Source organism: Pan troglodytes, chromosome 15 (genome assembly GCF_028858775.2).
Source record: "Pan troglodytes isolate AG18354 chromosome 15, NHGRI_mPanTro3-v2.0_pri, whole genome shotgun sequence".
NCBI classification, from domain to species: Eukaryota; Metazoa; Chordata; class Mammalia; order Primates; family Hominidae; genus Pan; species Pan troglodytes.
In genome coordinates, this window is record NC_072413.2 from 32,842,004 (window position 1) to 32,859,860 (window position 17,857).

General features: G+C 45.6%; 1 protein-coding gene across 5 annotated transcripts in view; it reads right to left on the bottom strand.

The window, feature by feature from the left end:
* Positions 1-15,927, bottom strand: part of SNX6 (sorting nexin 6) — a 68,971-nt gene extending 53,044 nt beyond the window's left edge. For 2 of the 5 annotated variants that reach the window (XM_054665948.2, XM_054665949.2), the window contains exons 1-2: positions 15,672-15,763; positions 15,468-15,515 (exon numbers count right to left, since the gene is read on the bottom strand). In XM_054665948.2, coding sequence (XP_054521923.1) covers positions 15,468-15,515; positions 15,672-15,713 — 90 coding nt within the window. In that variant the 5' untranslated portion in view covers positions 15,714-15,763. Of the gene's footprint in view, positions 1-10,086; positions 10,367-15,467; positions 15,516-15,671 lie in introns of those variants that run through there. The other 3 variants (XM_063793298.1, XM_016925989.4, XM_063793299.1) reach the window with 3 other exon arrangements.
* Between the last annotated feature and the right edge of the window lie 1,930 nt (positions 15,928-17,857).

A 17,857-nucleotide genomic window follows, 5' to 3' on the forward strand; every position in this document is an offset into this window, starting at 1 on the left:
GTGAGACCCTGTCTCAAAAAAAACCCCAAAAAACTCCAAAACCAGAAACAGAATCCCAGGCCTATCAAAACAGGAACGTCAGGCAAAGGCCCTTAAAATCTGTAACTGAATACACCAGCAGACATTTTCAGGATTTTCCTTGCCTTTATATTCTGTCAAAATTTCCTCTCAGCTGTTAATATGTTGTTCTTAATATTTATAAGAAATATTTTGGCCAGCCAAGGTGGCTCATGCGTGGAATCCCTGTACCTTGGGAGGCCAAGGCAGGAGGATCGCTTGAGCCCAGGAGTTTGAGACCAGCCTGGGCAACATAGCAAGACCTGTCTCTACAAAATAAAAAAATTAGCTGGGCATGGTGGCCCACATTTGTAGTCTCTGCTACTCAGGAAGCTTGAGGCAGGAAGATCAAGAGTTTGAGGTTGCAGTGAGCTATGATGGCACCACTGCACTCCAGTCTCGTAAGACCCTATTTCAAAAATTTTTCTTCCAGATTTCCTATCTCTATGTACACTTTTGCTTTCAGATTTTTTTTTTTAACTACTGATCTATCAGTTTGGAAGCATACCTTTCAGAGATATCTACATTTGAGAAGATGTTATTTATTCTTCCAATTCAAGATTATTCCAAGTTATTAAAACAGTTCTTTCTCTTCCATTTCCTTATCCTTCTATACTAAATATACTGTTTCCCTTTATTGTTTAGTTTTTTTTTGATAGCACAACACTTGGTTTCTTAAATGGTAACTTTTATCTATATAAAATATCCCTGTACTATCCACTTAACGGTTTTGGTCTTGAATTCTACTTATTTTGGCATTATTTACATACAATAAATTACAGATTTTCAGTATAAAGAGCTTTAACAAATATATAGGCCACCTACCATACTCACAGGCTTATGTGATCCTCCTGCCTCAGCCTCCTAAGCAATTGGGACCACAGGTGTACACCACCACATCTGGCTAATTATTATTATTTTTTAAGAAATAGGGTCTCCCTATGTTGCCCAGGCTGTTCTCGACCTCCTGGGCTTAAGTGATTCTCCCACCTCGGCCTCCCAAAGTGCTAGGATTATAGGCGTAAGCCACTGCACCTGGCTAAATTCTCTCTTGTATACCTTATTAAAGCATGTTATCCATTTATATATTGCCTTAAGAGCTATTAACTCAATCTACCATTTGTCTTTTCCTTTTCTTTTTTTTTTCCCTTGAGACAGAGTCTCGCTGTGTTGCCCAGGCTGGAGTGCAGCGGTGCAATCATTGCTCACTCTACTGTCAAACTCCTGGCTTAAGCAATCCCCTCCGTCCTCGGCCTCCCAAAGTGTTAGGATTACAGGCGTGAGCCTGTAATAGGACTTATGACTGGCCTAAGTCCTATTTCTAATAAACAAGATGTATAATGGAAAAGCCAGTCCCCAAAATAAAATCACCCCCCACCATCAGTATAAAATATCACTGAAAAGTTAACATGCTATCATGGTTCATCAATTCTAGATGCATATTTTTTATAACATATCTGAAATAGGAATGTCCTTTTTTATTTTTATTTTTTTGAGGCAGAGTCTCGCCCTGTCACCAGGCTGGAGTGCAGTGGCGTGATCTTGGCTCACTGCAATCTCCACCTCCAGGGTTCAAGTGATTCTCTTGCCTCAGCCTCCTGAGTAGCTGGGATTACAGGCATGTGCCACCACACCCAGCTAATTTTTGTATTTTTAGTAGAGACGGGGTTTCACAATGTTGGCCAGGATGGTCTTGATCCCCTGACCTCATGATCCACCTGCTTCAGCCTCCCAAAGTGCTGGGATTACAGGTGTGAGCCACCATGCCCAGCCAGGAATGTCTTTCAATTGATGACAAATTACAATTTAACTAGCAACATTTTTTTTCCTTAGTGGTACATAAAAAAAAGTCTTTCAATCAACTGCACCTTAAATCTGATAAAATATATTGTAGATTTTTTAATTTTAAAGAGACAGAGTCTTGCGCTGCTACCCAGGTTGGAATGCGGTGGCACAATCATAGCTCATTTTAACCTTGAACTCCTGGGATCAAGCGATCATTCCATCTCAGCCTTCCAGGTAGCTGGGACTACAGGCACACATCACCATGCCCAGCTAATTTTTGAGATGGGATCTCACCATGTTGCCCAGGCTGGTCTTGAGCTCGTGGGTTCAAGTGATCCACCTCCTGACCCCGTTTGGCTTCCCGAACCACTGGGATTACAGGTGTGAGATTTAGTGTTCATTACATAAAATGTACACAAATTGTCCAGGCAGATTTTCTTCTCAGTTTAGCAAAAAGTCAATCATTTTAGAGGGTTTTATTAAGGACTGGAGTCAAGCAAACAACTTGTGTTTCATAAAAATTTAATCGGCTGGGTGTGGTGGCTCATGCCTGTCATCCCAGCACTTTGGGAGGATCACAAAGTCAGGAATTTGAGACCAGCCTGGCCAACATGGTGAAACCTTGTTTCTACTAAAAATACAAAAAAGAAAAAAAAAATTAGCTGGGCGTGGTGTGGGCGCCTGTAATCCCAGCTACTCAGGAGGCTGAGGCAGGAGAATTGCTTGAATCCAGGAGGCGGAGGCTGCAGTGAGCCGAGATCGCACCACTGCACTCCAGCCTGGTCAAGAGAGCAAGACTGTCTCGGGTTAAAAAAATTTAATCAACTTTCTGCAACTAGTGAGTTCAGTTTGAAGAAATTTCTAATTAGATTACATTCAATGGCTTAATCTTTTTCTGGAACAATAAACATTGATTGGACTGTCTTTTGTCAGAGGCTGACTAGGTTAAACATGTGTGTTGCTGGTCAAGAGAAAGATTATGACAAAAAAATATGGATTAAGTAACATAAATGTACTATCATTAGAAGAACAATTTAAAGACCCTGACCTGTGACCTGTTGTTCCACATATAATTACTTAGTAAAAGGCTGGGCACAGTAGCTTATGCCTATAATACCAGTACGTTGGGAGGCCAAGGCAGAAGGATCACTTGTGGTCAGGAGTTCGAGACCAGCATGGGCAACATAGTGAGATCGTGTCTCCACAAAAAATTTAAAAATTAGCTCGGTGTAATGGTGCACATCTGTGGTCCCAGCTACTCAGGGGACTGAGGCTGCAGTGGGCTGTGATTGTGCCACTGCATTCCAGCCTGGGTGACACAGTGAGACCCTGTCTCAAAAAAAAAAAAAAAAAAAAGACTTGGGCCAGGCGCGGTGGCTCACGCCTGTAATCCCAGCACTTTGGGAGGCTGAGGCAGGCGGATCACGAGGTCAGGGGATCAAGACCATCCTGGCTAACACGGTGAAACCCGTCTCTACTAAAAATACAAAAAATAAGCCGGGCGTGGTGGCGGGCACCTGTAGTCCCAGCTACTTGGGAGGCTGAGGCAGGAGAATCGCTTGAACCCAGGAGGCAGAGCTTGCAGTGAGCCAAGATTGCACCACTGCACTCCAGCCTGGGAGACAGAGCAAGACTGCCTCCAAAAAAAAAAAAAAAAAAGACTTAGGAAGACATTCACTACTAGTTACTATACTGACTAGTGTACTATGAAGTATCTAGCTTAGAACATCCCTAAGAAGTCAGTTGTTCATATTTTGACAGCAAAGCAAATGTAGAGAGATGGATGAGTGGATGGGATGGGGCAAAGAGGAAGGAAGAAAGAAAATAACTTTGACTCTTAGAATAGTCTCCCAACTGATCTCTTACTTCAGCCCTTGCCCCTCATAAATTTATTCCCTACAGGGCCACTACTATGATATCATTAAACTAGAAATCATTTCTCTGCTTAAAATCTAAGGAGTTTCCACTTGAAGAAAAGCTGAATACCTTACAGTGGCCTACCAGGCACTATAAAATCTCCATCTGATATCATCTAATTTACCACTCCTCTGGCTCACTATAGTCCTGCCATGTGGCCTCCTTTTTGGGGAGGGGGGGGATGGAGTCTTGCTCTGTCGCCAAGGCTGGAGTACAGTGGTGTGATCTCAGCTCACTGCAACCTCTGCCTCTCTGATTCAAGCAATTCTCCTGCCTCAGTCTCCCTAGTAGCTGGAATTACAGACGTGCGACACCACGCCCAGCTAATTTTTGTATTTTTAGTAGAGACAAGGTTTCACCATCTTGGCCAGGCTGGTCTCGAACTCCCAACCTCAGGTGATCCACCCACCTTGGCCTCTCAAGTGCTGGGATTACAGGCATGAGCCACTGCACCTGGCCCTCCTTGTTTTTTGAACACACAAACATGCTGCCGTCTCAGGGAGTCTTTGCAACCGCTGGTTCCCTCTGCCTGGAACACTCTGCCCCCAGATACGTATCTGCACAGCTCACTTCCTTCAAGTCCTTAAGTCTTCCTCAGGAAGGCCTTTCCTAGCCACCCTATTTAAAAGTGCAGCTCAAACCATCCTCCCCTCCCAGCCCAAAAATCCCTACTCCTCCCTCATTTTTCTTCATAATGCCTATTCAAAACCTAATATACTTTACTTTTTAAAAATGTCTCTTCATGACTGTAATTCAGCTCCATGAAGACATGGGTTTTTGTCTGTTTTGTTCATTGCTACATTCCCAATGGAAGTTCTCGACAAATATTTGTGGAATGTAAAGGAGGGAAGAGGAAAGAAAGAAAGGTGGTAACCACAACTGGGCTACAAAACTATTTTCAGGTAATTACAGTATGATCAATTAAAAACCCCATGATAGAAGTAAAATTTGATTGGCCAGGCGCAGTGGCTCATGCCTGTAATCCCAACACTTTGGGAGGCCAAGGTGGGCAGATCACAAGGTCAGGAGTCTGAGACCAGCCTGGCCAACATGGTGAAACCCCATCTCTACTAAAAATACAAAAATTAGCTGGGTGCAGTGGTGCATGCCTGTAGTCCCTGCTACTTGGGAGGCTGAGGCAGAAGGATCACTTGAACCCAGGAGGTGGAGGTTGCAGTGAGCTGATATCGCACCACTGCACTCCAGCCTCGGTGACAGAACACAACTCTGTCTCAAAAAAAAAAAAAAATATATATATATATATAGAGAGAGAGAGAGAGAGAGAGAGGTAGAATAAATATAAACACTAGGCAATACAGTAATATGCGGCTATTTAATAAACTTTTTTTTCAGCACTTATACGCAAACACTGTCCCAGGTATTGTGGAAGATTTAAAGTGAACAAAAAGCCCTGCCTTCAAGAAATCTGTTTGCAATGAGGAAGACAATCAATCTTATGTAATATAAAATTAACTGCTTCCTGCTTTCTCCCCACCACTTTTACCACATGTACAATGTAACCTCATCAACACCTCCAGTCCTGTGACCTTTCCATTTATTTCCAGTCTGTCGGCACTCCCTCTGCTTCACTCCTTTTCCAATCCACTCCACGAATGCCATTCCAATACCTTTACTGCTGGTCCCTTCAACTCTCACTGCTCTTTTACCATACCTGGCTCACAAATTCCCATACTCAGGATCTACTTATCTTTTATTTATTTATTTTTTTATAGAGATGAGGTCTCACTATGCTGCCCAAGCTAGACTTCAACTCCTGGGCTCAAGCGATCCTCCCACCTTAGCCTCTCAAATGCTGGGATTACAGGCATGAGCCACCTGGCCTCAAGATCAATATAATCGTCAACTTTTACATTTGGGCTGCTGAGTATGGCTAGAGAAAAGTCACCATTGTTTGTACTGTTCCATTTCAAATTAATGGTCTCCAAATTGCATATGCTCTTTGAAAACCACTCAGCAGTCCAGTCCTGTGCAACTCTGCTCAGCTCCTCTTTTGATTCCCTGCAGCAACAATTCCAACTTTTACTACCACATTACACCCCACCCTCAACAAGTGAACTTGCCTCCTCCAGGCCAGAGAAATAAATGCCAGCAGCTGTTTATTCTCTCAGGCCCACCAACACATCTTTTTACAAATAAATTTTGCCTCACAGCTGGTCATGGTGGCACACGCCTGTAGTCCCAGCTACTTGGGAAGCTGAGGTGGGAGGATCACTTGAGCCCCAGGAGGTCGAGGCTGCAGTGAGCTGTGATGGTGCCACTACATGCCAGCCTGGGCAACAGAGCAAGACTATGTCAAAAAACAAAAACAAAAACAAAATTCTTTACATGAGTACCTAATTTCCAAACCAATGATATTTTTCAGTCTTCTTGGCCTCTCTGCAGTATTCTGCCTTGGTATCATTCTGACCACTCCTTTCTTAAAACTATCTCAACCTTTAAAAAAAAAAATCATTATTTTTAAAACTGGACATGGGGCCGGGCATGGTGGCTCACGCCTGTAATCTCAGCACTTTGGGAGGCTGAGGCAGGAGGATCACTTGAGGCCAGGAGTTTGAGACCAGCCTGGGCAACATAGCGAAACCCTGTGTCTACTAAAAATACAAAAATTAGTTGGGCGTGGTTGTGCACGCCTGTAATCCCAGCTACTCAGGAAGCTGAGACACAAGAAACTGCTTAAACCCAGGAGGGAGAAATTGCAGTGAATCGAGATGGTGCCACTGCACTCCAACCTGGGTGATAAAGTGAGACTCCCTCAAAAAAAAAATAAAAAATAAAAAATGGTGACGGGCGTCTCACTCTGTCACCCAGGCTGGAATGCAGTGGTACAATCATAGCTCATTACAGCCTCAAACTCCTGTGATCAAGCAATCTTCCTGCCTCAGCCTCCCAAGTAGCTAGGACTAAATGCATGTGTGACCACACCCTGTTAATTTTTAGTTTTTGTAGAGAGAGGATCTCTCTACAGACCCCAGACTGGTCTCAAACTCCTGGGCTCAAGTGATCCTCTTGCCTCAGCCTCTCAGAGTGCTAGGATTATAGACATGAGCCACTGCGTCAGCTTCTCTCAACTTCTGAAGTCTCCTCTGATTCGCCTCCTACCCCTCTCAGCCCCATTAACCAATCATCTTTGCTTTGGTCCTTAAATGCTGGTTTCCCTTGGGTGCTAGCTAATATTGGAAATATCAGCCATTCTCAACTAATAATTCCTAATTATATCCCCAATTCAGACTTTTTATTCTAAGTTCCCAATTTGAATTTCAAGTTACCAACTAGACATAGCCACCTGGATGTATTCACTTATTAAACAACTGAGTGCCCTCAATGTATCAAGCACTGTCCTACATGTTAGGGAGACAGCAGTGAAGAGACACAATCCTCAGCCTTACAGATCTTACATTCTAGTTTGGTGGGGGCAGGTTAGATGCCTCACAGGCACTTTAAATCCAACATACCTGGAACCAGACTTATGACCTAACCTCTAACCCTGTTCTTCCTTCCTACATTCTATGTTTTCTCCTTCTCCCTTGCCCAGCCCATGTATTACTTATTCAGTCACCATGTCCTGTCTATTCTATCTCCTAAACATCTCTTTACTACATCCCTTCCTTCATCCCTCTTCCACTGCCTTAGTTCTACCTTTGTCATTTCTCATCTGGACTGCTGCATTAGCCTGTTAACTGGTTTCGTTTTCTGAAAGGAAGCATCAATCTATCCTCAATATTAGAATAATCTACAATGCTTTTTCACCTGGGCATGTCTTTCCTTTTTTTTTTTTTTTTTTGAGATGGAGTTTCACTCTTGTCGCCCAGGCTGGAGTGCAGTGGCGTGATCTTGGCTCACTGCTACCTCTGCCTCCTGGGTTCAAGCGATTCTCCTGCCTCAGTTTCCCTAGTAGCTGGGATTACAGGCACCTACCGTCACACCTGGCTAATTTTTTTTGTATTTTTAGTACAGTTGGGGTTTCGTCACGTTGGCCAGGCTGGTGTCGAACTCCTTACCTCAGGTGATCTGCCCGCCTCGGCCTCCCATAGTGCTGGGATTACAGGCATGAGCCACTGCACCAGGCCTGGGCATGTCTTTCCTAGCTTAAAATTCCTCAGTACTGGCCGGGCACGGTGGCTCACGCCTGTAATCCCAGCACTTTGGGAGGCCGAGGTGGGTGGATCACGAGGTCAGGAGATCGAGACCTTCCTGGCTAACACCGTGAAACCCCATCTCCACTAAAAATACAAAAAGAAATTAGCTGGGCGTGGTGGCGGGCGCCTGTAGTCCCAGCTACTCGGGACGCTGAGGCAGGAGAATGGCGTGAATCCGGGAGGCGGAGCTTGCAGTGAGCCGAGATCGTGCCACTGCACTCCAGCCTGGGCAATAGAGCAAAAAAAAAAGATTCCTCAGTACTTCCCACTGCCTGGAGTCTTTCACTATGCACTATATACTCTGTACTAGCTGCATGTACCTTTGCAACCTCTGCTCCAGTAAGAACAGGTGCTCTAGGAGGAACCAAATTACCAACACATGCCATCCTCCCTGCTGGAAAGCAGACCAATAGCACAGTGGTTAAGAGCCAGGCCCTAGAGCTAGATTGCCTATTTGACCACAGCTCCTACTGGCTGTATGACCTTGGGCAAGTTATTTAATGTCTCTGCAACTCAGTTTTCCTTTCCCAAATAGGAATAACAGTAGGTGTATTTCATAGGGATTTGAGAATTGAGTTTATATGGAAAGTCCCTGACATGCAGTGAATGCATGTAAGTGTGTAACTATCATTATGTCTTTACTACTACCCCTTCCCTAAAGTTGAACACTTTTACTTTGTACTCCCATACACTTCATTGCAAGGGATTATAACTCTATCTCCTTCACTACACTGTGATGGTCTCAGGGCAGGAACTTTGTCTTATTGATCTTTTTAATCCTCAGCCAACATAATATATGTCACATTTTTATGTGAAATAACTATCAATAAATGTGGCATGTGTTTAAGCTAAAAAGTGTGCAGGTGCAAAACAAAATGCAAGCATCTGGGCCAAATTCAAGTTGAATTTGAAGCGAAAGAAAAGGTGAGGGGGAAAAAAAAACACTGAAATGCATGCATAAAACAGACAGTCAAGTGTAGACGTACTTGGGCAATGGGGAGTAGACTAGAATATGGGGGAGGGGATATTGAGAAATGAAGCCAGTCAGAAAAGGTTATGAACAGAGTTGAATGTTAGCCTAAGGAGTTTGGACCTTACCCCCCAAAAAAAGGGGTCCAAGGAAGTCCTTTTCACTAACGTGCTATATGGTTTAATCATTTTAGTAATATAAGTAATTTGACGACTGAATTGGAAAGTAGAAAGACTAAAGACAGAGACTAAGGAGAGGTACTGCTACTATCCAAGCAGGAAGAAGCAAGGAGCTTAAATGGAACCAAGCACATGAAAGATGGGATAAACAACATTTCCAAGGTGAAATTAACTGGCCTCAATGACTGTTCTGATATAAAGATGAAGGATATGACTCAGAGGTTTCTTGCCGGCACAACTGGAAAGTGATGCTATTAATGAAGATAAGGAATACAAAGGTAGGAGCAAGGCTACGAGTACAGGAGAACAAGTAGTTACTCCACCTAAAGTAATTCTTGAAAACAATAAACATATTATTTAGAATTGAAATCAAGTGCAAAGAGAATCATGCCATCACTCTGGCATGCACTGTTCTTATTTAACAAGCACATCAGAAAAAAAATGTGTCCAATTCAAAGGGCTCATTTGTGTACTAAATAATATGTTACTGTCCTTTATTTGGGGGAGAAAAACCTATTATATAGAGGTAGGGCTAAAGAGATGAAAATGTGGCCAATATTTTTCAACACTATGTATTCTTGAAGCCTGCTTTTTAAATTTCTCACAAAACAATATTTTCCTTTTTTTTTGAGACAGTTTCACTCTCGTCGCCCAGGCTGGAGTGCAATGGCACAGTCTCGGCTCACTGCAACCTCTGCCTCCTGGGTTCAAGTGATTCTCCTGCCTCAGCCTCCCAAGTAGCTGGGATTACAGGCACCAGCCATCACGCCCGGCTAATTTTTGTATTTTTAGTAGAGATGGGGTTTCACCACGTTGGCCAGGCAGGTCTTTAACTCCTGACCTCAGGTGATCTGCCCATCTTGGCCTCGCAAAGTGCTGGGATTACATGCATGAGACACTGCGCCTGGCCAAAACAATGTTTTCTTAGGGCGCTAAGATTCTGTTCTAATCGAAATATCATGATGAAAATGTACAGCTGCTTAAAGATTTATTTAAAAACACTGACTTTAATTTTGCTTACTTGTAGCTGGACGCTGTGGCTCACACCTGTAATCCCAGCACTTTGGGAGGCTGAGGAGGGTGGATCATGAAGTCAAGAGATCAAGACCATCCTGGCCAACATGGTGAAACCTCGTCTCTACTAAAAATACAAAAATTAGCTGGGCGTGGTGGCGTGCGCCTGTAGTCCCAGCTACTCAGGAGGCTGAGGCAGGAGAATAGCTTGAACCTGGGAGGCAGAGGTTGCAGTGAGTCAAGGTCGCACCACTGCACTCCAGCCTAGCAACAAAGCAAGACTCCGTCTAGGAAAAAAAAAAAAAAAATTTTGCTTACTTGCTGCTTTACATGAAATGCTAGTTATTATTTTTGAATGTGCTGTCCCCTTTGCAACTCGTATCAATATGTACTTCATGCTTCTGTCAAAATTCCCCTTCCTTTTTGAGACAGAGTCTCGCACTGTTGCCCAGGCTGGAGTGCAATGGCATGCTCTCAGCTCACTGCAACCTCTGCCTCCTGGGTTCCAGTGATTCTCCCGCCTCAGCCTCCTGAGTAGGTGGGATTACAGGTGCCCGCCACCATGCCCAGCTAATTTTTTGTATTTTTAGCAGGGACAGGGTTTCACTATGTTGGTCAGGCTGGTCTCGAACTCCCGACCTCGTGATCCACCCACCTCCGCCTCCCAAAGTGTTGGGATTATAGGAGTGAGCCACTGTGACCGGCCAAGACTCCCTTTCTTAAAAGGCTCAACAAGATGATCTAAAAGTTCTAATGCCTAAAAGTTCTAATTATGGTAATCTATTTCTATCAGGACAAACACAATGTAAGGAAATTTAAACAGGCCAGATATTTCTATTCCTAAAATGAGGAAATAGCAGGATAACTTTGTGCAGCAGTAATCAAATTTCAGTGCACAAACAGAAACTCCTTGGGCGCTTGTCAAAAAAGCAGTTATCGGCCGGGCGCGGTGGCTCACACCTGTAATCCCAGCACTTTGGGAGGCCGAGGCGGGCAGATCCCCTGTGGTCAGGAGTTTGAGACCAGCCTGGCCAACATGGTGTAACCCTGTCTCTACTAAAAATACAAAAAAATTAGCCAGGCCTGGTGGCGGGCACCTATAATCCCAGCTACTCAGGAGGCTGAGACAGGAGAACCACCTTAACCCGGGAGGTGGAGGTTGCAGTGAGCCAAGATCGCCACTGCACTCCAGCGTGGGCAACAGAGTGAGACCCTGTCTCAAAAAAAATTAAAAAAAAAAAAAAATGCAGTTATCTGCCCATATGTAGAGGTGAGGCTGAAGAGATCAAAGTGTGACCAACAGTTTTCAATACTGTGTATTCCCTACCCTAAGAGATGATTTAGTGAGGTGACACCCAGAAACTTTCATTTTGATTTTCAAATGCACCAGGTAATTCTAATGCAAGTATTTCAAGGCCACTTTGAGAAACCTGTGCAGTGGCTCTGATATCAGAAATGTGTTTTAAAGTCCAGCTCTCCCATTTGTTGCTGTGTGACCTCAGACTACTAACTTAGTTTCTCTGAAGTTCGGATTTCTCATTAGAAAAAGGGGGATACTAAAGGCTTTAGAGGGATGATGAAATACAATGAAATATAAATATAATGAAACAATGATTATGCTGTGCCCACCTATAATTTTATAATTATTATGATTCACCCAGTTCCACGGGACAAAAATAAGGAAGAACTGGGCAAGTGTATATATCCATCCTGATGTTCTAAAAGCGTTCTAATTCAGGTTTTTTTCCATTTCCATATTAAAATTTTCATCTACAGGATTCTATAAGAACATCACAGTCAGGCGTGCTCTTTTGTCTTCCTCTCCCTTTAATTTTGTAATACATGAAAAAGTCTCTGGGGCCAGGCACGGTGGCTCACGCCTGTAATTCCAGCACTTTGGGAGGCCGAGGCAGGCAGATCACAACGTCAGGAGATCTAGACCATCCTGGCTAACAAGGTGAAACCCCGCCTCTACTAAAAAAAAAAAAAAATGCAAAAAATTAGCCGGGCACGGTCGCGCACTCCTGTAGTCCCAGCTACTCAGGAGGCTAAGGCAGAAGAATGGCATGGCATGAACCCAGGAGGCAGAGCTTGCAGCGAGCTGAGATCACGCCACTGCACTCCAGCCTGGGCAACAAGCGAGACTCCATCTCAAAAAAAAAAAAAAAAAGAGAAAGTTTCTGGACAAATTACTTAAGGGCTTCCAGTTCCATGAGCAAACCTTTCTGAAGGCATAAAGCCATGAACACAAATATTCACCAAAAAATAATTTTCACAACATCAACATACTCAAAAATTAGTATTTTTACTGAACATTATTAAGATCCTCCAAGAAAGCAAATCCTGTTTGCTTGTGCTAGTAGACACCAAAAATAGGACATAAAGTTATCTAAAGGTCATATGCTTTATATTTAGAATAATCAGTTTAATTGTGCTATAATCAACTCCTCACACTTCATTAAGTAACTCTGCTAGTTTCCGCTATTTTAAAACCCGAAATACAATTTTTAAAATTTTTTTAGAGACAGGACCTCACTCTGTCACCCTGGCTCTCTCAAGCCACAGCTCATTGTTCTCAAGCTCTCAGCCTCTCAAATAGCTAGGACTACAGGTATATACCACCAAGCTTGCCTAAGTTAAAAAAAAAATTGTTGGCCAGGCGCGGTGGCTCACGCCTGTAATCCCAGCACTTTGGGAGGCAGAGGCGGGCGGATCACGAGGTCAGGAGATCGAGACCATCCTGGCTAACACGGTGAAACCCCGTCTCTACTAAAAATACAAAACAATTAGCCAGGTGCGGTGGCGGGCGCCTGTAGTCCCAGCTACTCAGGAGGCTGAGGCAGGAGAATGGCGTGAATCCGGGAGGCGGAGCTTGCAGTAAGCCAAGATAGCGCCACTGCAGTCGGGCCTTCCGGCCTGGGCGAAAGAGCGAGACTCCGTTTCAAAAAAAAAAAAAATTGTTTTTTCTTTTTTTTCTTTTTTTGAGATGGAGTTTTGCTCTTGTTGCCCAGGCTGGAGTGCAATGGTGCAATCTCAGCTCACTGCAACCTCCACCTCCCAGGTTCCAGTGAATGAATCCAGTGATTCTCCTGCCTCAGCCTCTGGAGTAACTGGAATTACAGGCATGCGCCACCATGCACAGCTAATTTTTGTATTTTTAGTAGAGACAGGGTTTCACCATGTTGGTCAGGCTGGTCTCGAACTCCTGACCTCAGGTGATCCACTCACTTCGGCCTCCCAAAGTGCTGGGATTACAGGCGTGAGCCACCGTGCCTGGTCTTAAAATTTTTAGGTACAGATGAGGTCTTGCTATGTTGCCCAGGCTGATCTTGAACTCCTGCCTTAAACAATCCTCTTGCCTCGGCCTCCCAAAATGCTGGGATTACAGGTGTGAGCCATTGTGCCTGGCCGAAACTAAAAATCTTACCAACAACTAGTAATTCTATATGATGCTTTTGCTCTAACCTGAAATTCTAAATAATGCCTTTGTTTACACTGGGAAATTAATTTATAAAAGTATGCAGCACCTTCTCCATCTTTCTTACTATTTAAAAGCTCGGCTGGGCACAGTGACTCACGCCTATAATCGCAGGAGGATCACTTAGGCCCAGGAGTTTGACACTGGCCTGGGCAACATGGTGAGACCCTGTCTCTATAAAAACAAACAGGCCGGGCGTGGTGGCTCACGCCTATAATCCCAGCACTTTGGGAGGCCGGGGTGGGTAGATCACGAGGTCTGGAAATCGAGACCATCCTGGCTAACATGGTGAAACCCCGTCTCTACTAAAAATACAAAAAATTAGCCGGGCGTGGTGGCGGGCGCCTGTAGTCCCAGCTACTCGGGAGGCTGAGGCAGGAGAATGGCATGAATCCGGGAGGCGGAGCTTGCAGTGAGCCAAGATAGCGCTACTGCACTCCAGTCTGGGTGACAGAGCAAGACTCCGTCTCAAAAAGCCAACAAACAAAAACCCAGCTAGGCATGGTGGCCCGTGCCAGTAGTCCCAGCTACTTGGGAGGCTGAGGTGGGAGGATCACTTAAGCCCAGGAGGTCAAGGCTGCAGTGAGCTATAACCATGCCACTGCACTCCAGCCTGGGCAACAAAGGGAGATACTGTCTCATAAAACCAAATAAATAAATAAAAGCTTTATAAAAGTCATCAGTTCATACTAACTACCTCATCTGTTATTACAAACAGCAATAACATCCCACAATATTTTATCACCTACCAAATATGCACTAACAGATGTCTCTCTCACATTAAAACGGATAAGAAAAAGCAAAAGGGAAAACTGAAGTGCCGGCTGTGAAATGTGAAGGAACCATGGAACCTTGCTGAATGGTAATTATCATATATCAACATTTTCCAAGTGCTCACTTGTACAAGGGACTATAAAGATTACCACCCTTCAGCCAAGGAAAAAGGGGGTGGAGAGTGGGGTGGGAGGGAGGAATCAGAGCCCAGAAGGCTCTTTCTGAAGTAGAATGCAACTAACCTCAGAACACCAAGGGCAGAATGGAGGTTATCAAAGGCCTGGCGGAGTGTGTATGTGGGGGGTGAGGGGGTGGAGCGTCGATGTTGGTCAAAGGGTACATACTTGAAATTTGCTTAGATCTCAAATGTTCTCACACAAAAAAAATGGTAACTAGGTGAGGTGATGGATATGTCAGGTTGATTGTGGTACTCATTTCACAATGTATTCGTGTATTAAAATATAATGTATACCTTAAGTATATACAATTATCAACAGTATTTGTCAATATACCTCAAAGAAGCTAAGGGGGAATAAAACACCAAGGAAATCCTGCCAAAGACAGGATTTGTTGGATATTAGAAAAAGTAAAGATACCATGGGCTACCTGCACTTTGCATAATCTAGTAGGGCACTGGACAGGAGTTGATTCGGCTACTATAAAAATCCTTGCAAAATGGTAATGTAGACTACACCTGTACTATTTGAGAGAGACAGAAGGGTGGGCGGGAGCAAGTTCGAGATGTCCACACCGGGTGAAAATTGAGGGTGCCGCTAGGAAGGTCCGAGAATGGGTTTTCATGGCCCCAAAGTGTCGAGGGAGGGTGGGGGCGTTCCATCTCCCGCCTCCACTTCCACTTCGCCACCTGCACCCCGCCCCGCGTGGGAGTGGAGGTCCACCAGAAGGCCCGAACAGCGGCGGGGGACAAGAAAGCGGCCGCGGGTCCCCGGGAATCGGAGCCGAGCGGCCCCCAGGGAGGAAGGGCTACGGGAGGGTGGGGCGCGGTGCAGCGAGGAAACCGAAAGGAGGACTACGGGGAGGGAGTGCCGCGCGGCTGGGGACCCCTCCCCGTACCACACCCGGGGACCCAGGATGGGGAAGGAGGGTCCCGCGAGCGAAAGGGAGGCAGAACTTACTCCGCGGTCCTCTTCTGAGAGGAAGTCCGGGCCGTCGTCCAGGCCTTCCTGTGGGGTCGGCGGGCACGGCGCGCCGGGGAAAAGGATGAGATGGGGGAGACACAAAGGGAGACATTAGTGCCAGGCTGGCGCGGTCCCCGCGCCCGCCCCGCGCCCGCTGCCCCCACCGCGCTCCCGGGACTCGGCGCCGCGGAGAACACCCACCATCATGGCTGCTCCGAGGCGAGGGCCGGCGCAGGCGCGCATCCCCCTGCTGCCGGAGGGAGCCGGCGGCCAGGAGCGGGGCGGGGCGGGGCGGAGGCGAAGGGGCGGGGCCTAAGGACGGCCCGCCCCGTCCCCGGCGCTGGACGCTCGAGTCCGTGAGCGAGGAAGGTTAACAGGGCCTTCTGCCCAAGGTCAAGGCACCGAAGTCGGGAGAGCCTGAAGACCCATACCTCATGGCTGGGGGCACCTCGCAGCTGGCGGGCTCTGACCAGGGAAGGGCCAAAGGCCACCCAGGGAGCTCTCCAGTTCCCCTGCCCCGAGGGCTCCAGCGAAAAACGATGCAGGCGCCCTCCGGAAGCCATAATACATCATCTGGTCTTTGTATTATGCCACACGATAATTAATCACAATTAATATCATTTTGCCTATGGAAGTTGCTGGAAACAAGGACCTTCACACAGTCGGTAATCAGGGACTATAATCAAGCTTTTACCGCTGGCGAGGTAATAACTACCTCAGAGTTTGGGGCACTAATGGTTGCGAACTATAAAAATGAGCTGTTTTCATTACAAAAATATTCCTTTCCTTTGTTAGAAGAAATTTCCCCACACCTACTCTAACTGTCCAGGTGGTTAGCATCACACGGGATCCACAGGCATTTCAAATAACAGGAGAAAATCATACTTAATCCTAGAATCTACACGTTCCTGAGCTTGCATTCAGTTAAGGAAAGGCATCTTCAGATGTTCAGACCAGAAACCCTTAACCCATTGAAATCCGTACTCTAGGGGCCGGGCGCTGTGGCTCAGGTCTCTAATTCCAGCACTTTGGGAGGCCAAGGCGGGCGGATCACCTGAGGTCAGGAGTTTGAGACCATCCTGGCCAACATGGTGAAACCCCGTCTCTACTAAAAATACAAAAATTAGCCGGGCGTGGTGGCGCGTGCCTGTAATCTCAGCTACTCGGGAGGCTGAAGCAAAAGAATCGCTTGAACCTGGAAGGCAGAGGTTGCAGTGAGCCGAGATTGCACCACTGCACTCCAGCCTGGGCAACAGAGCAAGACTCTGCCTCAAAAAAGGAAAAAAATAAATCCTTATCTCCCTTACTCCTCATATCCAACCAAATCCTATGGCTTCTACAATTGATTGTCCTCCATACCTCTTTTTTTTTTTTGAGACAGAGTCTCGCTCTGTCGCCCAGGCTGGAGTGCAGTGGTGCGATCTCGGCTCACTGTAAGCTCCACCTCCAGGGTTCACGCCATTCTCCTGCCTCAGCCTCCCGAGTAGCTGGGACTACAGGTGTGTGCCACCACACCCGGCTAATTTTTTTGTATTTTTAGTAGGACAGGATTTCACCATGTTAGCCAGGAAGGTCTTGATCTCCTGAGCTCGTGATCCGCCCGCCTCGACCTCCCAAAGTGCTGGGATTACAGGTGTGAGCCACTGCGCCCAGCCCATACCTCTTTAATTAGTCCAATTTTTCCAGTTCTCACAGCAATTACCATCAACTCTCGTCTACACCTTTGCAATACTCTCCTGACTCTACTATTTTCCATCTCTCTATCCTATTTTACACACTGCTGCCAGTTTTCCTCCTAAAACACAGATATTGATGATTATGCTACTACCCTGTTCAGTAATCTTTACAAGCCCCCATTACATAACGATTCAATTCCTCAGCCTACGATTTCAAGCCTTCTACATTTGAATCCCTCTCTACTCCGCCAGGCCCTCCATCCTATTTTATTGAAGTGAAGCTCTCAAAACAATATTAAACTTAACTGATATTTTGGCCGGACGCAGTGGCTCACACCTGTAATCCCAGCACTTTGGGAGGCCAAGGGGGGCAGATCATCTGAGGTCAGGAGTTCAAGACGAGCCTGGCCAACATGGTGAAACCTCATCTCTACTAAAAATACAAAAATTAGCTGGGTGAGGTGGTGCGCACCTGTAATCCCAGCTACTCGGGAGGCCAAGGCAGGAGAATTGCTTGAACTCGGGAGGCAGAGGTTGCAGTGAGCCAAGATCATGCCACCACACTCCAGCCTGGGTGACAGAGACTGCATCTCAAAAAGAAAATAATAAATAAAAATTAAAAATTTTAAAAAACCACTTAACTGATATTTTCATAAGAACTTCTTGTAGCTTTCATTTTGTATGTAAGGAGAACTGAAGTATAGAGAGGTT